General features: G+C 47.2%; 1 protein-coding gene across 3 annotated transcripts in view; it reads left to right on the top strand.

The window, feature by feature from the left end:
• arl9 (ADP-ribosylation factor-like 9) overlaps positions 1-22,186 on the top strand; it is a 56,093-nt gene extending 33,907 nt beyond the window's left edge. For 2 of the 3 annotated variants that reach the window (XM_072495166.1, XM_072495168.1), the window contains exons 2-4: positions 7,032-7,200; positions 14,204-14,379; positions 21,296-22,186. In XM_072495166.1, coding sequence (XP_072351267.1) covers positions 7,032-7,200; positions 14,204-14,379; positions 21,296-21,469 — 519 coding nt within the window. In that variant the 3' untranslated portion in view covers positions 21,470-22,186. Of the gene's footprint in view, positions 1-7,031; positions 7,201-14,203; positions 14,380-14,485; positions 14,533-21,295 lie in introns of all 3 variants that reach the window. The other variant, XM_072495167.1, reaches the window with a different exon arrangement.
• Positions 22,187-22,919: the final 733 nt, after the last annotated feature.

The raw sequence follows: 22,919 nt of genomic DNA, 5'->3' as shown, positions 1-22,919 counted from the left end.
ATGGAGTGTTGGCCTTTATTGGTAGAGGGATTGAGTTCCGGAGTCATGAGGTCATGTTGCAGCTGTACAAAACTCTGGTACGGCCGCATTTGGAGTATTGCGTACAGTTCTGGTCACCTCATTATAGGAAGGACGTGGAAGCTTTGGAGTGGGTGCAGAGGAGATTTACCAGGATGTTGCCTGGTATGGAGGGAAAGACTTATGAGGAAAGGCTGATGGACTTGAGGTTGTTTTCGTTAGAGAGAAGAAGGTTAGGAGGAGACTTAATAGAGGCATACAAAATGATCAGGGGGTTAGATAGGGTGGACAGTGAGAGCCTTCTCCCGCGGATGGAAATGACTAGCACGAGGGGACATAGCCTTAAAATGAGGGGTAATAAATATAGGACAGAGGTCAGAGGTAGGTTCTTTACGCAAAGAGTAGTGAGGCCGTGGAATGCCCTACCTGCAACAGTAGTGAACTCGCCAACATTGAGGGCATTTAAAAGTTTATTGGATAAGCATATCGATGATAATGGCATAGTGTTGGTTAGATGGCTTTTGTTTTTTGACTTCCCATGTCGGTGCAACTTCGTGGGCCGAAGGGCCAGTACTGCGCTGTATCGTTCTATGTTCTATGTTTTAATACAAGGAAAGCAGAAAAGAGCTCAAGCAGGGAATCGGAGGGCAAAAAGCGTCACAAAATGGCCTTGGTAGACAGGATTACGGAGAATCCCAAGGCATTTTATACGTATATTAGGAACAAGAGAGTAGCTAGAGGAAGAGTTGGTCCACTCAAGGACAGAGGAAGGAAATTATGCATAGAACCAAAGGAAGAAGGTGAGACCCTTAATGAGTATTTTGCCTCGGTATTTACAAAGGAGGAGGACAGGTTGATTGGTGGTTTCTCAGAGGGATATGTAAATATTTTAGAACAGGTCGTTATTACGAGGGAGGAAGTGTTAGGTATGTTAAAAAATATTAAGAAGTCCAACAGGTTTGTTTCAAACACTCCTTCCTCAGGCCCTCCGGGGCAGCACGGTAGCATTGTGGATAGCACAATTGCTTCACAGCTCCAGGGTCCCAGGTTCGATTCCGGCTTGGGTCACTGTCTGTACGGAGTCTGCACATCCTCCCCGTGTGTGCGTGGGTTTCCTCCGGATGCTCCGGTTTCCTCCCACAGTCCAAAGATGTGCAGGTTAGGTGGATTGGCCATGATAAATTGCCCTTAGTGTCCAAAATTGCCCTTAGTGTTGGGTGGGGTTACAGGGTTATGGGGATAGGGTGAAGGTGTTGACCTTGGGTAGGGTGCTCTTTCCAAGAGCCGGTGCAGACTCGATGGGCCGAATGGCCTCCTTCTGCACTGTAAATTCTATGAATGAAGAGGTATGTTCCAGAAATATATATATAGACAAATTCAAAGATGCAAGACAATGCTTTGAATGCGAGGATTCGCAGTTAATTAAGTGTTCACAGATCCAGCAATAGGGATGACCCCAGGTTAAAGAGGTGTGAATTGTCCCAAGCCAGGACAGTTGGTAGGATTTCGCAAGCCTATGCCAATGAATCTACCAATGAACTGGAACAGCAGACCGAGAGATCTGCGGTGCGGCAACCGAAGAGGAAAGAGTTGAATTGGACCCCTCCGGAAGGCCACTGCCCTAGACTCGACATGTATGCTCAAGCCGTCAGGAGTCGTGTCAATGCCAGATTCATCAGTCGTCTTCACAAGACAGCCCTGAACGTCACCCAAGCACAACGCAACGCCATCTGTGCTCTCAAGACCAACCGCAACATCGTCATCAAACCAGCAGACAAAGGAGGTGCCATCGTCCTACTGAACAGAACAGAACTGAACAGAACGGACTACTGCAAAGAAGTGTACCGCCAACTCAACAACCAGGAACACTACAGACAGTTACCCGCAGATCCGACCAAGGAACACATCCGCCAACTCAACAGACTGATCAAGACCTTGGATCCAGACTTTCAGAGCACCCTACGTGCTCTCATCCCACGTACACCCCGCATTGGAGATCTCTACTGCTTTCCGAAAATACACAAGGTCAACACACCAGGCTGTCCTATCGTTTCAGGCAATGGACCCTGTGTGAGAACCTCTCTGGCTACATCGAGGGCATCTTGAAACCCATCGTACAAGGTACGCCCAGCTTCTGTCGCGATACGACGGACTTCCTACAGAAACTCAGCACCCATGGACCAGTTGAACCAGGAACATTCCTCGTCACAATGGACGTCTCGGCACTCTACACCAGCATCCCCCATGACAACGGCATTGCTGAAACAGCCTCATAACTCAACACCGACAACTGCCAATCTCCAGACGCAATTCTGCAACTCATCCGCTTCATTCTGAATCACATCGTCTTCACCTTCGACAACAAGTTCTTCATCCAGACGCACGGAACAGCCATGGGGACCAAATTCGCACCTCAATATGCCAACATCTTCATGCACAAGTTTGAACAAGACCTACTCACCGCACAGGACCTTCAACCGACGTTATACACCAGATACATCGATGACATTTTTTTCCTTTGGACCCACGGCGAAGAATCACTGAAACGACTACACAATGACATCAATAAGTTCCATCCCACCATCAGACTCACCATGGACTACTCTCCAAAATCAGTTGCATTCTTGGACACACTCATCTCCATCAAGGACGGTCACCTCGGCACTTCGCTTTACCGCAAACCCACGGATAACCTCATGATGCTCCACTTCTCCAGCTTCCACCCTAAACACATTAAAGAAGCCATCCCCTAAGGACAAGCACTCCGTATACACAGGATCTGCTCAGACGAGGAGGAGCGTAACAGACATTCACAGACGCTGAAAGATGCCCTCATACGAACGGGATATGGCGCTCGACTCATCGATCGACAGTTCCAACGCCCCACAGCAAAAAAACCGCACCGACCTCCTCAGAAGACAAACATGGGACACAACCGACAGAATACCCTTCGTCGTCCAGTACTTTCCGGAGCGGAGAAACTACGACACCATCTTCGCAGCCTTCAACACGTCATCGATGAAGATGAACATCTTGCCAAGGTCATCCCCACGCCCCCACTACTTGCCTTAAAACAACCGCGCAACCTCAAACAAACCATTGTTTGCAGCAAACTACCCAGCCTTCAGAACAGCGACCACGACACCACACAACCCTGCCATGCAATCTCTGCAAGACGCGCCAGATCATCGACATGGATATCACCGTTACACGTGAGAACACCACCCACCAGGTACGCGGTACATACTCATGCGACTCGGCCAATGTTGTATACCTCATACGCTGCAGGAAAGGATGTCCCGAAGCGTGGTACATTGGCGAGACCATGCAGACGCTGCGACAACGAATGAACCGACATTGTACGACAATCACCAGGCAGTAATGTTCCCTTCCAGTCAGGGAACACTTCAGCAGTCAAGGGCATTCAGCCTTTGATCTCCGGGTAAGCGTTCTCCAAGGCGGCCTTCAGGACACGCGACAACGCAGAATCGCCGAGCAGAAACTTATAGCCAAGTTCCACACACATGACTGCGGCCTCAACAGGGAGCTGGGATTCATGTCGCATTACATTCATCCCCCACCACCTGGCCCGGGCTTGCAAAATCCTACCAACTGTCCTGGCTTGAGACAATTCACACCTCTTTAACCTGGGGTTACCCCATCTCTGGATCTGTAAACACTTAATTAACTGCAAATGCTCGCATTCAAAGCATTGCCTTGCATCTTTGAATTTGTCTATATATATGTTTCTGGAACATACCTCTTCATTCACCTGAGGAAGTAGCAGTGCTCCGAAAGCTAGTGTTTGAAACAAACCTGTTGGACTCTAACCTGGTGTTGTAAGTCTTCTTACTGTGCTCACCCCAGTCCAACGTCAGCATCTCCACATCAAAAAATATTAAGGTAGACAAATCCCAGGGACAGGTGGCATCTATCCCAGATTACTGAGGGAGACAAGAGATGAAATTGCTGGGCCTCTGACAGAAATCTTTGTGTCCTCATTGGCCACAGGTGAGATCCCAGAGGATTGGAGGATAGCCAATGTTGTCCCGTTATTTAAGAAGGGTTGCAAGGATAACCCGGGTAATTATAGGCCTGTGAGCTTGACGTCAGTGATAGTGAAATTGTTGGAAAAGATTCTCAGAGATAGGGGGCGGGATTCTTCCTTCTGGGGACTAAGCCCCCACGCCGGCAGGAGAACCAGCGGCAACCACTCCGGCGTCAATGGGCCCGAAAGTGTGCAGTTCTCCGCACGTCCGGGAGCTCGGTGGACGGCGGAGGGTTGGCGCTGCTCCAAACTTCACAGAAGGGACTGTGCGAGTTCGCGCATGTGGCGCAGGGCCGGCGAGATCTCGCGCATGCGTGGGACTGCCGGCGTGGTTCCGCGCATGTGCAGACCGACTGGCGTATTTTGGCACATGCGCGGGGAGTTCTCTTCTCCGTGCCAGCCATGGCGGAGCCCTACAGGGGCCGGCATGGAGGGAAGGAGTGCCCCCACGGCACAGGCCTGCCCGCAGATCGGTGGGCCCCGATCCCGGGCCAGGCCACCGTGCCCCCCCTCCCCCGGGGTCGGATTGCCTCGTGTGCCCCCCCCCTGCGAGGACCGCCCCAGCCGACCTATCTGCCAGTTCCCGCCGTGTGGGACCATGCATAACCCACGCCAGTGGGACTGGCCAGAAATGGACGGCCGCTCAGCCCATCGGGGTCCAGAGAGTTGCCGGAGGGGGCCGCTGCCAACAGCCCCCGACCGGCATGGCGTGAACCCCGCCCCCGTCCGAAAACCGGCGCTGGAGAATCCGGCAGCCGGCGTCGGGGCGTGATTTGCGCTGCCCCCCCGGGGATTCTCCGACCCGGCGGGGTGTTGGAGAATCCCGCCCAGGATCTATGCACATTTGGAAGTGAATGGTCTTATTAGCGACAGGCAGCATGGTTTTGTACGAGGGAGGTCATGTCTCACTAATTTAATTGAACTAATTTAAGGGAAGGGCTGTGGATGTTGTCTACATGGACTTTAGTAAAGCATTTGACAAGGTCCCTCATGGCAGGCTGGTGCAAAAGATTAGATCACACGGGGTCAGGGGTGAACTAGCTAGATGGATTCAGAACTGGCTTGGCCATAGGAGACAGAGTGTAGCGGTGGAAGGGTATTTTTCCGAATGGAGGTCTGCAATTAGTGATGTTCCGCAGGGATCGGTACTGGGACCTCTGCTGTTTGTGATAAATATAAATGACTTGGAAGAAAACGTAGCCTGTCTGATTATCAAGTTTGCGGATGATACTAAGATTGCAGGAGTTACGGATAGTGATGAAGAATGTCAGAGAATACAGCAGCATATAGATCGGCTGCAAAATTGGGTGGAGAAATGGCAGATGGAATTTAACCTGGACAAATGCAAGGTGTTGCATTTTGGTAGATCCAATTCAGGTTGGAGCTATAAAATAAATCGCAGGTGCATAGACACACAGAGATCTGGGCGTGCAGGTCCACAGTTCCTTAAAAGTGGCAGCACAGGTGGAAATAGTGATAAAGAAAGCATATGGTAGGCTTGCCTTCATCGGACGGGGTATCGAGTATAAAAGCTCGCAAATTATGTTAGTTATATAGAAAGTTGGTTAGGGCCCATTTGGAATACTGTGTCCAATTCTGGTCATCACACTACCAGAAGGGCATGGAGACTTTGGAGAGAGTACAGAAAAGGCTTACCAGGATGTTGCCTGCTATGGAGGGTATTAGCTATGAGGAGAGATTGAATAAACGGGGATTGTTCTCCCTTGAGAGACGGAGGCTGAGGGGCGACCTGATAGAAGTTTATAAAATTATTAGGAGTATATAGATAGGGTGAACAGTTGGAGGCTTTTTCCCAGGGCGGAAATTACAATTACAAGGGGGCACAAGTTCAAGGTGAGGGGGGATAGGTTCAGTGGAGATGTGCGGGGGAAGTTGTTTTACACAGAGGGTGGTGGTGGCCTGGAATGCACGGCCAAGTGAGGTGGTTGAGGCAGATACTTAGCGACCTTTAAGACTTATCTGGGTCGACACATGGACAAACGGGGTATAGAAGGATATAGGGAATTGATCTAGATAGGATACGTGGTCGGCGCAGGCTTGGAGGGCTAAAGGGCCTGTTCCTGTGCTGTACTGTTCTTTGTTGTTCTTTGACTGTGGGAGGAAACCGGAGCACCCAGAGGAAACCCATGGGGAGAATGTGCTAACTCCACATAGACAGTCACCTAAATCCAGAATTGAACCCGGGTCCCTGGTGTTGCGCGGCAACAGTGCTAACCACTGTGCCCGCCCCTTAAATTTTCATTTTTCTAGTTTCCATCACTGACCCTTTTGTCTTGGCCTGCATAGACACAGAATGAAAACTGAATAGTTAATGTCAGTAACTGGAAACAAGTTATCATTGAGGAGGGAAAGTTCTATAGAATTTCTTCAACGGATTATGGGCAGGTGGTAAGACTTCTCAAGGATAATAGAGAGAGTTTCATCTTATATTCATTAAACCATCACCAACCGCAACCTGGTAAATAGCCTGAGTGGTGAAGTCCCAGCTTTCAACCTTGCGCGGAATGTTTGGAGAACCCTCAACTGCTTGAGAACGGTCCAGAGAAGATGAGGCCACTTGCTCCACAAGTGGAACATGAGGAACAGCTCAAATTATGACTGTGGCTATTCAAGTCAGACCATCGCCCATCTGCCCTGGGCGATCCATTCCTGGTGGCATCACAACCATTCACACTGCATTAGTGGATGACAGTGAATTAATTGGTAACCACACCATTGAACTATAATTGCTTCCTCAGCTGTAAAAAAAGCGATCTTAAATTCAATTGTCTATATCTGACCTGGGCACAGACTCTCCTCTTGATCTGATAACATGGACAGAGTATTTATCTATACTGGATGAGTTGCTATGGTGGAAATTCACTTTACCATCTCTAAAACTTTGCAAAAGACCAAGTTTACTTTTGACTGTTTGTCTTAAAGATTTGAAACTTTGTTTTGAAAGGATGAGGAAAGCATGAAGCAAGTTCTTGTCGTTGGTCTTGATGGTGCGGGGAAGACTAGTGTTCTGCATAGTCTGTCTACCAATACAGTCAAAAGGAGTGATAGACCTACCGCGATGTTTAACAGCGTGTGTGTGAAAACTGAAGTAGCTGAGATTGAATTTCTCGAGGGTAAGTCGAAATGTTTCAGTTTAACCTTTCAAGACGTGTGTAAATGTGGAGATGGAAAAGTTTGATTGCCAGATAGAGGGGCAACATGCCATTCCGAAGGTCTTCATACGTATTCTGTGTTTGTTTTTAGTAGTCAATCTCCTGTAGCTTTGTCATTAGTTAGTGAGAGGAAAGCAGTTACGTGGGTACAAAATTCAGGAGAAAGAGTTGTGGTCTCGGTCAGCAGAATCCCTTTTAATAACGTTTCCCAGAATTTCCAGGCCTGAACTTGGGGGTGGGAACTATGCACCTGCACTGCCATTGAAATGACTTCATTCTCCACACGGGTTCCTGGAAAGACCAGATTTTTCCAAGTAGGTCCCCTCTCCCACTCCCGAATCTTTTAATGGGACTGGGGGCTTGTAAGTACAGAGAGCATTATTATTTGTCGTCTTAAAGTATGCCAAACCCAAACATCCAGCTCCCTAGTTCACATGTCACTTTGAGCAGTTAATGCTGGAACTACTACTTTGTCATTTAGTTGTAGCTCTTACATTTTAAAGTAATAATTTTGTTGAAACTCATTTGTAGCAGTGCTGGGGTTATTTACTGCGTTTCTATTGACACCAGTTCTGAAATAATATTCTAAGCACATTAAGATGCGTATTAAAAAGAGACACCTTGTAGCAACTAATTACAGCATCGTGTACAGCGGTTCTGGGACTGCCTCCTCTCCTGCTCCAGGTCAGATTGACTGTATCTGAAACTGCTTTTCCTTTGTTTGTGACACCTAATCGTGGACACAGTCACAAGGAGAGAGGATCTGACAGAATGGTGGCATATTTTCAGATTAGTGAGAGTTAATTATTGTATGTTTATATTATATTTGATTGTATTTGACAGAGTTGTCAATAATCCAGAAGTGATGTGTAGCTCGGAGCAGTCTGGAGAAGGAGGGGAAACGGGTCAATGAAGGTGTAAGAAAAGGGTCAAAGAGTTCATCCCAAATTTGTATACAGTAAATAATTGTGTAGGGGACAATTAGAATATTGTCTAAATTTGGATGTCTTTCTGTAGGAGGGATGTCAAGGCCATGCTGGAGGTACAAAGATTCACTATAATAGTGAATATAATAGTGCAAGCCTTCAGTGATAATCAAGAACTAGAAAAACATAAAAAAACAAAGTGCTGGAAAAAATCCGTCTGTCTGGCAGCATCAATGGGGCGAGAAAGTGAGGTAATGGGCACGATCTAACAGAAACGTTTCTTGAAATTTAAAAAAAAAAAAATTTTTAAGAGTACCCAATTCATTTTTTCCAATTAAGGGGCAATTTAGCGTGGCCAGTCCTATCCTGCACAACTTTGGGTTGTGGGGGTGAGATCCACGCAAAAACAGGGAGAATGTGCAACCTCCACACGGACAGTGACCCAGAGCCGGGATCGAACCTGGGACCTTGGCGCCGTGAAGCAGCAGTGCTAACCACTGCGCCACCGTGCTGCCCTAACAGAAGCGTTTCTACATGTCATTTATGGTGGGTTTTTCAGGGAGTTTCTCCCCGACTCTCTCAGCGACTTCCCCACCGCTATTCAATGACACTTAGTCACTTTTTTGAACCCTCGGGAGTTCCTCTCTGGTAAATTATATTCATCACTGGGGGGCTGAACTCTCTGGCCAGACCGGCTCCTCCGAGATCTCACTGGCCAGACCGGCTCCTCAGAGAATGGGCCACCATTTTGAAAGTCTGTCCCGATCTCTAAGTGAGCTTGAGGGTAGCCCCCCCCCAAACCACGGGCAATGTCACCCCTCACACACACCCTGCTATGGGGTCACTGAGGGTCTCCTTTTCAGGCCTTCCCAAGCCCCCTTTCGGGCCTCTGCTTCCAGGACCCCTCCCCCAACCTTCAAGAGACCCCTTCACACTCACTCTGCACCACCTCCCGCCCTTTATAACCCCCTCCACCCTCCTTTCATAGGCATGCCTCACCCAGGCCCTGATCCTTGGCAATGCCAGCCTGGCAGTGCCAAGGGGCCCGCATTCCTGGGGAAGGGCTGGGGGGCCACCGTGCCATGTTCCTGACCACCCAGGAGGCCTGCCTCCGATGGCCCAGGAGACCCCCCGGTGTTCCTCTTGATCCACGTTTGTGTGGACCAGTACTCTATGCTGCCTGGCTGGGGCTCCCTGGGGAGGCCATTAGATACTGGGAGCTTGATCGATCCCGGGTGAGCATACCCTAAGTCAGTTAAAAACCAACTCGACATGCAAGGCATGGTGACGCCCATTGTGGGCAGGGTTCTGATTGTAATACCTTGCTGGATAGATCTCGTCAGGCATGCTGGCTGCTGGAAAACCTGCAGGAGGCCTCTCCTGGCATCTACTGATCGCATTGTGCTCCCGTTCAATGTTTTCATTAACTGTTTCTCGCTCTACAGATGCTGCCAGATCTGCTGAGTTTTTCCAGAACTTCCTGCTTTTATTTCAGATCTCCAGCATCCGCAGTATAAATTCATAAGGTATAGGAGCAGAATTAGTCCATTTAGCTCATCGAGTTACTCCGCCATTCGACCATGGCTGATCTCATCCTGGCCTTATCTCCACTGTCCAAGGGCAGCACGGTGGCACAGTGGTTAGCACTGTTGCCTCATGGCGCTGAGGACCTGGGTTCAATCCCGGCCCACGCTCACTGTCCGTGTGGCGTTTCCACATTCTCCCCGTGTCTGTGTGGGTCACACCGCCACAACCCAAAAGAAGGGTAGGGGAGGTAGATTGGCCACGCTAAATTGCCCCTTAATTGGAAAACCTAATTGGTACTCCAAATGTTTTTTAAAACTCCTCCACTCTGCCTGTTCTCCATAACCCTTCAGCCCATTACCAATTAAAAAATCTGCCTAACTCCTCCTTAAATTTAGTCACTGTCCCAACATCCACCACACTGGGGCAGCGAAGTCCACAGATTCACAACCCTTTGGGAGAAGTAGTTTCTCCTCAAATCTGTTTTAAATTTGTTACCTTTTATCCTAAGACTATGACTCATTCTAGAATGCCCCACAAGAGGAAGCTTCCGCTCCACATCTACTTTATCCACACCTTTTAGCATCTTACATACCTCAATTAGATCTCCCCTCATTCTTCTAAACTCTAAGGCAGCAGGTTACGTGACAGGTTATTATGTAGAGATATGGGTTCAAAGACAAGGAAAATTAGGAGAAAGGGTAAGAGGAAAAATAATTTGCGAAAAGTTACTGATTAAGGTGTTAGGATTCATAACAAAGACATAAAAAACAGCATAAGTGTACTTTACCTGAATGCTCGTAGTATACGAAATAAGGTAAATGAGTTGATGGCGCAAATCATCGTGAATGACTATGATTTAGTGGCCATTACTGAAACATGGTTAAAAGATGGTCACGACTGGGAGTTAAATATCCAAGGGTATCAGACTATACGAAAGGATAGAATGGACGGTAAGGGCGGTGGTGTAGCTTTGTTGTTTAAGGATGGCATCTGGGCAATAGTAAGGGATGATATTGGTGCTATGATGGACAAGGTTGAATCAATTTGGGTGGAAATCAGGTGAAAAGGTCACTGATAGGAGTAGTCTATAGGCCACCAAATAGTAACAGGATGGTAGGGCAGGCAATAAGCAAAGAAATAACGGGTGCATGTAGAAATGGTACAGCGGTTATCATGGGAGATTTTAATCTGCATATCGATTGGTTTAACCAGGTTGGTAAAGGCAGCCTTGAGGAGGAGTTTATAGAATGTGCCCGGGATAATTTCCTGGAACAGTATGTAATGGAACCTACAAGGGAACAAGCGGTCCTAGATCTGGTCCTGTGTAATGAGGCAGGATTGATTAATGATCTCATAGTTCGGGATCCTCTTGGAAGGAGCGACCACAATATGGTGGAATTTAAAATACAGTTGGAGGATGACAAGGTAAAATCAAACACTAGTGTTTTGTGCTTAAACAAAGGCGATTACAATGGGATGAGAGAAGAACTAGCTAAGGTAGACTGGGAGCAAAAACTTCATGGTGCAGCAGTTGAGGAACAGTGGAGAACATTCCGAGCGATCTTTCACAGTGTTCAGAAAAGGTTCATACCGACAAAAAAGAAAGACGGTAGAAAGGGGAAAAATCGACCGTGGATATCTAAGGAGGTGAGGGAGAGTATCAAATTGAAGGAAAAAACATAGAAAGTGGCAAAAATTAGTGGGAGACTAGAGGACTGGGAAGTCTTTAGGGGACAACAGAAAGCTACTAAAAAAGCCATAAAGAAGAGTAAGGTAGACTATGAAAGTAAACTGGCTCAGAACATAAAAGCAGATAGTAAAAGCTTCTACAAATATATAAGATAAAAAAGAGTGGCTAAGGTAAATATTGGTCCTTTGGAAGATGAGAAGGGAGATTTAATAATAGGAGATGGGGAAATGGCTGAGGAGCTGAACAGGTTTTTTGGGTCAGTCTCCACAGTGGAGGACACAAATAACATGCCAGTGACTGATGGAAATAAAGATATGATAGGTGAGGACCTTGAGATGATTGTAATCACTAAGGAGGCAGTATTGGGCAAGCTAATGGGGCTAAAGGTAGACTAGTCTCCTGGCCCTGATGGGATGCATCCCAGAGTGTTAAAAGAGATGGCTAGGGAAATTGTAAACGCACTAGTGACAATTTATCAAAATTCACTAGACTCTGGGGTGGTCCCAGAGGATTGGAAAGTAGCAAACGTGACACCACTGTTTAAAAAAGGAGGTCGGCAGAAAGCGGGTAATTATAGGCCGGTAAGCTTAACTTCGGTTGTAGGGAAAATGCTGGACTCTATCATTAAGGAGGAAATAGCGGGGCACCTGGAGGGAAATTGTCCCATTGGGCAGACGCAGCATGGGTCAATTTGGGTAGGTCGTGTCTGACTAATTTGGTAGAATTTTTTGAGGACGTTACCAGTGCAGTAGATAACGGGGAGCCAATGGATGTGGTATATCTGGATTTCCAGAAAGCTTTTGATAAGGTGCCACACAAAAGGTTGCTGCATAAACTAAAGATGCATGGCATTGAGGGCAAAGTGGTAGCATGGGTAGATGATTGGTTAGCTAACAGAAAGCAGAGAGTGGGGATAAATGGGTGTTTCTCTGGTTGGCAACCTGTAACTAGTGGGGTCCCTCAAGGATCAGTGTTGGGCCCGCAGTTGTTCACAATTTACATAGACGATTTGGAGTTGGGGACCAAGTGCAATGTGTCAAAGTTTGCAGACGGCACTAAGATAAGTGGTAAAGCAAAAAGTGCAGAGGATACCGGAAGTCTGCAGAAGGATTTGGATAGGTTAGGTGAATGGGCTAGGGTCTGGCAGATGGAATTCAATGTTGCCAAGTGTGAGGCTATCCATTTTGGGAGGAATAACAGCAGGATGGATTATTATTTAAACGGTAAGATGTTAAAACATGCTGCTCTGCAGAGGGACCTGGGTGTGCTGGTGCACGAGTCGCAAAAAGTTGGTGTGCAGGTGCAACAGGTGATTAAGAAGGCTAATCGAGTTTTGTCTTTCATTGCTAGAGGGATGGAGTTCAAGACTAGGGAGGATATGCTGCAATTGTATAGGGTGTTGGTGAGGCCGCATCTGGAGTATTGTGTTCAGTTTTGGTCTCCTTACCTGAGAAAGGACATATTGGCACTGGAGGGAGTGCAGAGGAGATTCACTAGGTTGATCCCAGAGTTGAGGGGATTAGATTATGACGAGAGGTTGAGTAGACTGGGACTGTACTCATTGGAGTTTAGAAGGATGTGGGGGGATCTTATTGAAACATATAAAATTATGAAGGGAATAGATAGGATAGATGCGGGCAGGTTGTTTCCACTGGTCGGGGAAAGCAGAACTAGGGGGCATAGCCTCAAAATAAGGGGAAGTAGATTTAGGACGGAGTGTAGGAGGAACTTCTTCACCCAAAGGGTTGTGAATCTCTGGAATTCCTTGCCCAGTGAAGCAGTTGAGGCTCCTTCTTTAAACGTTTTTAAGTAAAAGATAGATGCCTTTCTAAAGAATAAAGGGATTCGGGGATATGGTGTACGGGCCGGAGAGTGGAGCTGAGTCCACAAAGATCAGCCATGATCTCATTAAATGGCGGAGCAGGCTCGAGGGGCCAGATGGCCTACTCCTGTTCCAAGTTCTTATGTTCTTATGTTCTAGAGAGTATCGGCCTAAACTGTTCAATCTCTCCTCATACGACAAACCCCTCATCTCTGGAATCAATCTAGTGAATCTCCTCTAAACCGCCGCCAATGCCACTCCATCTTTCCTCAAATAAGGGGACCAAAGCTGCACAATACTCCAGGTGTGGTCTTACCAATGCCTTGTATAGTTGCGACAACACTTCCTTACCATTATACTTTATTCCTTTGGCTATAAATGCCAACATTCCATTCACTTTTATTATTACCTGCTGTACCTGCATGCTCGTTTTCTCATGAACGAGGAACTCCAGCGCCCTCTGCAACGGAGCACTCCGAAGTCTCTCCCCATTTAGATAATTTGCCGTCCCATTTTTCCAACCAAAATGCATGGATCACACTTATCCACTTTGAGTTTTGAGAAACTGGAGCACTTTTCATTAAAATAAACAAGATCAAGAGAAAATCTGATATGTAGTTAAACATTTGAGGGTAAATGGAGAAAATCTATTATTCCTTCCAGTGAACTAGAGAGAATGTAATTTAAGACCATCAGCAAAAGAACAAGGGAGAGATTAGGAAAACTTTTATACAATAGGTTAATGCACTGGCCACAAACGATAGTGGAAGCAGAATGCATAACAGCTTTTAAAGGAGAAGTGGAAAATCATTTTTAAAAGGCAAATTTCTAGGAAATGCACAAGAGAAATGGGACTCAGAGAGCCAGCACGGGATGCTGCTCCAAATGCTCTTTGGTGCTGTAAGATTCTAATTTTCAACAAAATTATTATTTTTAAAACAAGCTTGTACTTTGCTAAACTCTGGTCCACTGCATCACCTATTCTGTTTTCTCTTGAAGTTGGTGGGAGTAAATCTCTACGTAAATGCTGGTCCTCTTATCTACCTGGGTCACAGGCACTGGTTTACGTGGTGGATTCAGCAGACCATAAACGGATGACACTTGCTAAAAAGGAGCTTCACCAATTGGTCCGAAGACATTCAACACTTCCTGTTGTTGTTTTAGCCAACAAGCAGGTACGTGCCTCATCAGTGTTCACAAAACAAAGGTCAACAGCAATGTGAGCAATTTTCACCAATATTTTGTATGGACCATGTTTGGTAACTGTGTTCTCTTAATCAGACCCGCTGCATTGAACTGGTGTCCAAACTGCAGCAAATGGACCACATGTAAGTTCCTTGGCTGATGACCCATCCTTAATGTTCAAAAATATTTACTAGTTCTATACTGCTTGAGAAAACCATTCCCAACACACTCCAGAAACTCATCCTTCACAGTATTTGTGCTCATTAGGTTTATCCAGTCTATATGCAGATTGAAGTCACCCGCGATTACTGTATTATCCATGCTAGAAAGAACACTACAGCACAGGAACAGGCCCTTCGGCCCTCCAAGCCTGTATCGGTCATGATACCCACCTTGGCCAAAACCCTCAGCACTTCCTTGTGGCAGATAAAGATAGATAGTTTTTTGAAGAATAAAGGGATTAAGAGTTATGGTGTTCGGGCGGGAAAGTGGAGCTGAGTCCACAAAAGATCAGCCATGATCTCATTGAATGGTGGAGCAGGCCTGAGGGGTCAGATGGCCTACTCCTGCTCCTAGTTCTTATGATCTTATGTATATCTCTATACCCATCCTGTCCATGTATTGGTCACGATGCCTTTTGAACGCCTGTAATGTATCTGCTTCCACAACCTCCCCTGGCAACGTGTTCCAGGCACTCATAGATCATAGAACTCACAGTGCAGAAGGAAGCCATTCAGCCCATCGAGTTTGCACCGGCCCTTGGAAAGAGCACCCTACTTTAAAACATTTTAAAAAAAATTTAGAGTGCCCAATTATATATATATATATATATATATATATATAATATATATATATATAATATATATATTTCAAATTAAGGGGCAATTTAATGTGGCCAATCCACCTAACCAGCACATCTTTGGGTTGTGGGGGTGAAACCCACGCAGACATGGGGAGAATGTGGAAACTCCACACGGACAGTGACCCAGGGTCGGGATTCGAACCCGGGTCCTCAGCACCGCAGTCCCAGTGCTATCCACTGCGCCACCCTCTTTTTAAAAAAAAAATTAAAACATTTAGAGTACCCAATTATTTTTTGTCCAATTAAGGGGCAATTTAGCATGGCCAATCCACCTACCCTGCACATCTTTGAGTTGTGGGGGTGTGACCCACACAGACATGGGGAGAATGTGCAAACCACCCAGGGCTGGGATTTGAACGCGGGTCCTCAACGCCATAGGCAGCAGTGCTAACCACTGTGCCACGTGTCACCCTTGGAGCACCCTACTTAACCCCACACTTCCATCCTATCTCTGTAACCCAGTAATCCCACCTAACCTTTTTGGACACTAAGGGCAATTTTGCACCCTCTGTGTAAAAAAAACCTGCCTCGCACATCTCCTCTAAACTTTGTCCCACGGATCTTAAACCCATGCCCCCTGGTGACTGACCCCGCCTCCCTGGGAAAGTGTGCCTGCCCATCCACTCTATCCATGCTCCTCATAACCCTGTAGACCTCTATCAGGTCACCCCTCAACCTCAGTCTTTCTAATGAAAACAGTCCGAGTGTACTCAGCCTCTCTGCATAGCTAACATCCTCCACACCAGACAATAGCCTGATAAAACTCCTCTGTACCCTCTCCAAAGCCATCACATCGTTCTGGCAGTGTGGCGACCAGAATTGTGTGCAATATTCCAAGTGCGGCTATACAACCATAGCATGACTTGCCGGTTTTTATACTCGATGCCTCGTCCAGTGAAGACTACCTTGTCCACTTGTGTTGCCACTTTCAAAGATCTGTGCACCTGCACACCCAGATCTCTGACTTTCTATAATCCTATGAGTTTTGCCATTTACAGTATATTTCCCTTCTGTTATACCTACCAAAATGCATTACTGTACATTTGTCTGGGTTAAACTCCATTTGCCATTTCTTTGCCCAAGTCTCCAACCTATCTATGTCCTGCTGTATCCTCTGACAGTCCTCAACACTATCTGCCACTCCACCAACCTTGGTGTCAGCCGTGAACTTACTAATCAGACTGGCTACATTTCCTCCAAATCGTTTATGTACACTACAAACAACAGAGGCCCCAGCACCGATCCCTGTGGAACACCACTAGTCACAACATTCCATTCAGCAAAACACCCGTCTACTGCTACCCTTGGCCTTCTGTGACCGAGCCAGTTCTGTATCCATCATGTCACCACACCTCTGATCCCGTGTGACTTTATCTTTTGCACCAGTCTGCCATGAAGGGAGGGAGGCAGATGACGGGAAATTATAGGCCAGTTAGCCTGACTTCGGTCATTGGTAAGATTTAAGAGTCCATTGTTAAAGATGAGATCACGGAGTATTTGGAAGTGCATGGTAAAGTAGGACTGAGTCAGCACGGCTTTGTCAAAGGGAGGTCATGTCTGACAAACCTGTTAGAGTTCTTTGAGGAAGTAACAAGGAAGTTAGACAAAGTAGAACCAGTGGGCATGATTTATTTAGATTTCCAGAAGGCCTTTGACAAGGTGCCGTATAGGAGACAGTTGAATAAGTTAAGTGTGTTAAGGGTAAGATCCTGGCATGGATAGAGGACTGGCTGACTGGCAGAAGGCAGAGAGTGGGGATAAAGGGGTCTTTTTCAGATGGCAGCTGGTGACTAGTGGTGTGCCTCAGGGGTCTGTGCTGGGACCACAACTTTTCACAATATACATTAATGATCTGGAGGAAAGGACTGAAGGCACTGTTGCTAAGTTTGCAGATGATACAAAGATCTGTAGAAGGGCAGGTAGTATTGAGGAAGCAGGAGGGCTGCAGAAGGACTTGGACAGGCTAGGAGAGTGGGCAAAGAAGTGGCAGATGGAATACAATGTGGAAAAGTGTGAGGTTATGCACTTTGGAAGGAGAAATGGAGGCATAGACTTTTCTAAATGGGAAGATGCTTAGGAAATCAGAAGTACAAAAGGACTTGGGAGTCCTTGTTCACGATTCTCTTAAGGTTAACGTGCAGGTTCAGTCGGCAGTTGGGAGGGCAAATGCAATGTTAGCATTCATGTCGAGAGGGTTAGAATACAAGACCAGGGATGTACTCTGAGGTTGTATAAGGTTCTGGTCAGACCCCATTTGGAGTGAGCAATTTTGGGCCCTGTATCTAAGGAAGAAGCAGAGATCACAATCTCAGACTAAAGGGATGATCCTTTAAAACAGAGATGAGGAGGAATTTCTTCAGCCAGAGGGTGGTGAATCTGTGGAACTCTTTGCCGCAGAAGGCTATGGTGGCCAAATCATGGAATGTCTTTAAGACAAGAGATAGATAGGTTTTTTGATCAATTTGGGGCAGCACGGTAGCATTGTGGATAGCACAATTGCTTCACAGCTCCAGGGTCCCAGGTTCGATTCCGGATTGGGTCACTGTCTGTGTGGAGTCTGCACATCCTCCCCGTGTGTGTGTGGGTTTCCTCCGGGTGCTCCGGTTTCCTCCCACAGTCCAAAGATGTGCAGGTTAGGTGGATTGGCCATGCTAAATTGCCCTTAATGTCCAAAATTGCCCTTAGTGTTGGGTGGGGTTACTGGGTTATGGGGATAGGGTGGAGGTGTTGACCTTGGGTAGGGTGCTCTTTCCAAGAGCCGGTGCAGACTTGATGGGCCGAATGGCCTCCTTCTGCACTGTAAATTCTATGATAAAATTCTATGAAGTGGATCAGGGGTTATGGGGAGAAGGCAAGAGAATGGGGATGAGAAAAATATCAGCCATGATTGAATGGCAGAGCAGACTTGATAGGCCGAGTGGCCTAATTCTGCTCCGATGTCTTCTGGTCTTATGAGGCACCTTGTCAAAGCCTTTACTGAAGTCCATGTAAACAACATCAACCGTCCTCCCCTCATCAATCATCTTTGTTACCTCCTCAAAAAACTCGATCAAGTTAGTGAGGCACGACCTCCCATTCACAAAACCAAGCTGCCTATAGCTAATGAGTTCATTTGTTTCCAAATGGGTATAAATCCTGTCCCTGAGAATTCTCTACAATAATTTACCGACTACCGATGTGAGGCTCACCGGCCTATAGTTTCCTGGATTATCCCTGCTGCCTTTCTTAAACAGCGGTACCACATTAACTATTCCCCAGTCATCTGGGATCTCACCTGTAGCCAATGAGGATACAAAGATGGCAGTCAAGGCCCCAGCGGTTTCCTTCCTTGCTTCCCTCAGTATTCTGGAATAAATCCCATCCGGCCCAGGAGACTTATCTACCTTAATATCTTTTAAAAGACTCAATTTCACCTCCTTTTTGATGTCAACATGACCCATACTGACCACACACCCTACCCAAGTCTGATCCACTACCCTCGGGTGTGTTTGCTGTAACATTGCCATGTCCGTCTTCAACCTCCTCTAATGCACGAACACGCAAGCCCTCTCGACCGGCCCATTCAGCCCTCTCCTGTTCCATCTGATCAGCCTGATTGCCCCCCCCCCCCCCCCCCCCCCGATCAGAACGGTGAAGCATCACCCTTCTTAGGCCAGCCTCCAGCTCAGGGCCTCCTCAGGCCCGCCCTCGGTCACCCACCATCGTCGACCTCCAATTTGTCTCCCAACGGCAATCCCTCCCCTGTCAGCAGAACAATTCCCTTCTTCCCACCTCCTCCCTCCCACTAACAGAACAACAATCCCAACCCCCCCATACCAAACTGATCACCTGCTCGTCCCCCACTGAGCTTCCATGAGCTAGCCCACCCAGCTAGCCTGGTAACCCCCACCAATGGCGTCAAGCATCCTAGCCCCCATTGTTCTCCCTCCTCACACTCAAACATACAATTGCAAAACATAACAATCCCCAACAAACACAAAGAAGAAAATTCCACCCAACATGCCCCCACAAGAACAAAGTTAATCTGCATACAAAAATTAGTACAAAACACTACATTCATAGCCCAAAAAGAAAAAAACATTTTAGCAGCAAAGGCACAGAATTACTCACCCCCACGTTCAATGCCCTGCATCACCTACTAGTCCCCTGTCCTTAACAAATTTCATCGCAACATCTGGCGATCTGAAATAAAGTTCTTGACCCTCGTAAGTGAGCCACAAACAAGCTAGGTACAATATCATAGAATTTATGCAGAAGGAGGCCATTCGGCCCATCGAGTCTGCACCGGCTCTCGGAAAGAGCACCCTACCCCAAGGTCAACACCTCCACCCTATCCCCATATCCCAGTAACCCCATCCAACACTAAGGGCAATTTATCATGGCCAATCCACCTAACCTGCACATCTTTGGACTGTGGGAGGAAACCGGAGCACCCGGAGGAAACCCACGCATACATGAGGAGAATGTGCAGACTCCGCACAGACAATGACCCAAGCCGGAATCGAACCTGGGACCCTGGAGCTGTGAAGCAATTGTGCTATCCACAATGCCGAACTTCACCCCCTTCTGGAAGAGAGCCGTTTTAACTTTGTTGAAGCTCGCCCGTCTTTTGGCAAGTTCCACACCCAAATTCTGGTAAATGCGCAGCATGTTATTTTCCCATTTACAGCTCCTCGTCTGCCTGGCCCATTTCAAGATCTGTTCCTTATTCAGGAACCGGTACATTCGTACCACTATCGCCCTCGGCGGCTCATTCATCCATGGCTTCCTCACAAGCGCTCTGTGCGCCCTGTCCACCTCCAAGGGTCAAGCAAATGCACCTTCGCCCAGCAGCTTCTCGAACATATGCGCCACATATGCCCCTGCATCCAATCCCTCAATGCCCTCCGGGAGACCAACGATCCTCAGGTTCTGCCTGCACAACCTATTCTACAGATCCTCCACCTTCTGCAGCCTTTTGTCGTCGCCCCTCATCAGATCCATCGGCGCCGCCATCGCGGTTAGCTGGTCCTCGTGCTTAGCCACTGCCTCTTCCACCTTCTGGATCGCCTGTCCCTGGGCTTCCAATCTTTACTCCACCCAGTCAATCCCCATCGTAATCGGGTCCAGGTACACTTGTCTTTGCTTAGCAAAGCTCCCCTGAAGGAATTCCACCAGCTGCTCCTATGACCAGTAAGCCAGCAATCCCAGTCCCCGAGCCTCCGCCATGTTTTCTTGTGCTGCAGACTCCACTCCCTTTGCCCAAAAACCTCTCCTTTGCAGGCCACTTCTGGTCCACGACTCCATAAACTGGTGGGGGATTCCTCTCCTCTACCTCACCAATCTCCAATTTTACCAATCAAATCCCCCATGAGTCGGGGGAAATAGGTCCCAAAGGTCCACCATGAGTGGGAGCTACCAAATAAGTGACCTCTCACTGCATGGCTGTCCCCATGTAACTATTTTAAAGAGATAATCTGACCCCCACAGGGGCCTCTCTACACAACCCCTCCCCTGACTGTGGGGACTCCCCCACATCCCCCCGACTAACCACACCCTCACCCGCATAGGACAACCCCCTCCCCAATTTGGGGTCCCAACTGTCATCACAGACCCGACTCCCAGGACCTGGCAACCCCCTCTGATGTCTCAACCCACACCACCCCTCCCATTGTCCGACACCCCCAAATCTGATTCACTGACCTTCTGCCTGCCCAGCCAGTGTCAATGGGACCTTAAGCGAACCTGTTTCACTGCAGCAAAAAAGGGGGCGTGTCCTTCTTGACTCCAACTCTGTTAGACTTTGGTGCTGGGCCCCAGTGAAAGCTGTGCAACCAGGATCTCACTAGGCCTGAGTCAGGAAGGTCAGATGAGACAGGCACAGAAGACATTTGGTGGCAGTAAGTGGGCACAGCGTGGCAATTCCAAGCTGATAGCCACTCCATGGAAGTTACGGCCCAAAGGGCCTGTTTTCCGGCAATTACCAAAGAATTCAGAACCTGCAACAAAATGTTAATGGGGATGATTACCTTGTCTATAAGATTAGATTATTTTGTGTCTTACAGGATGTTAAAGGAGCCTGCACTATTTCAGAAATCCATGAACGACTTTCCCTTGCTAAATTAGGTGATAAAAGGAAGCTTTTCCTTATTGGAACCCATGTTGCTGAAGATGGGTCACAAATACCACCAAACATGCAAGATACCAAGGAACTAATTGCCCAGCTGGTAATCTACTGAGGAGTGAATTTGCATAAAATTCTCTCACTCCTGCTTTGAATCACTGCCTTTTCATCACATTCTCTTGTTGTAATATTTTTACTAAAGCGCTATTGGGTCACATTTGATTGTGTGATATAGAAACGTTTTTTCAATCTAAAAATGTAAAAGACAAATTTGGGTTTGGAAAAAGGTACTTTTTGCGGATGATTTGAACTTGATTTCACATTTGATATGTTATCAGAAGCAACTGTCAGGTATTTTGTAATAAATAGTCGCTCCGCCTTTCTATATTACTGTGCCCCAGGGTTACAGTGAATATTTCCTATTAGTAAATGGTGGGACCGGAGCACTGTTGACAGTAGTAAGGGTTGATCCCAGAATCTGTGCACATTTGTTCAACTCAGAAATACCGAAGCTGCAGATAATCACAATCATTGTATTCAAGAAAAACATACTCACCTTTGAGAATGATTAAATATTTTTGGTTTGATTGAGAGAACATTGGAAGCTTGCAGTATGGTGTAGAGGTAATGCAGTTAATCTACGTTTTACTAGGGGGTCAGTTAGTCAGTTGGCTGGATGGCTTATACGGAGCGATGCCTTAAATCACCAGAGTCAACTCTTAAAGGTGGTCCTCTGGGACTGTGGCAACATTTTCTTTTTGAATAAACTTTTTATTGAGGTATTTTTGGTATAGTAACAACAACAAAATAAACAATATACATGAAACCATAAGCAGTGCAAAAGCCATTTATCTCTCGTACAGGTCCCACCCTTATTGACCCCCTGCTCTACCCCCCCCCCCTTCCGGTCTGCTGACGATTAATTTCCTGCCAGGAAGAAGGAAGTCGGCGGACGGTTGCCACCTCCGGGTGAACCCCAACAGTGACCCTCACAAGGCGAACTTGATTTTTTCCACACACAGAAAGCTAGCCATGTCCGATAGCTAGGTCTCCGACTTCGGGGGCTTTGCATCACTCCAAGCTAATAAGCAAAGGCCAGAACGTCTTCCTCTTTTTACTCGTGGATTCACGGGTCTTCTGATACCCCGAAAATTGCCACCTCTGGACTCAGTGCCACCCTTGTTTTTAACACCGTGGACATGACATCCGCAAACCCCTGCCAAAATCCCCTAAGCTTTGGACATGTCCAAAACGTGGACATGATTCACCGGTCCTATAAAACCCCGCCCGAATCCAAACCATCCCAGTACCTCCCACTGATAGTCCCATTCTACACGATCAAAAGCCTTTTCTGCATCCATTGCGATCACTACCTCCACCTCCCTACCTTCCGGGGGCATCATGATCACATTTAATAGCCTTCTTACATTGGCCACCAACTGCCTGCCCTTAACAAACCCAGGTCCGGCATCTTCCCCAGCATCCTCTTTATAAACTTCACATCATCCCAATTTGGCGCATATACATTTACTAATACCACCTGCACCCCCTCCAGTTTCCCACTG

The sequence above is a fragment of the Scyliorhinus torazame genome, chromosome 3, assembly GCF_047496885.1.
Source record: "Scyliorhinus torazame isolate Kashiwa2021f chromosome 3, sScyTor2.1, whole genome shotgun sequence".
Taxonomy (NCBI): Eukaryota; Metazoa; Chordata; class Chondrichthyes; order Carcharhiniformes; family Scyliorhinidae; genus Scyliorhinus; species Scyliorhinus torazame.
Note: the sequence above shows the minus strand (reverse complement) of the source record. Positions and strands in the feature narration are given on the sequence as shown.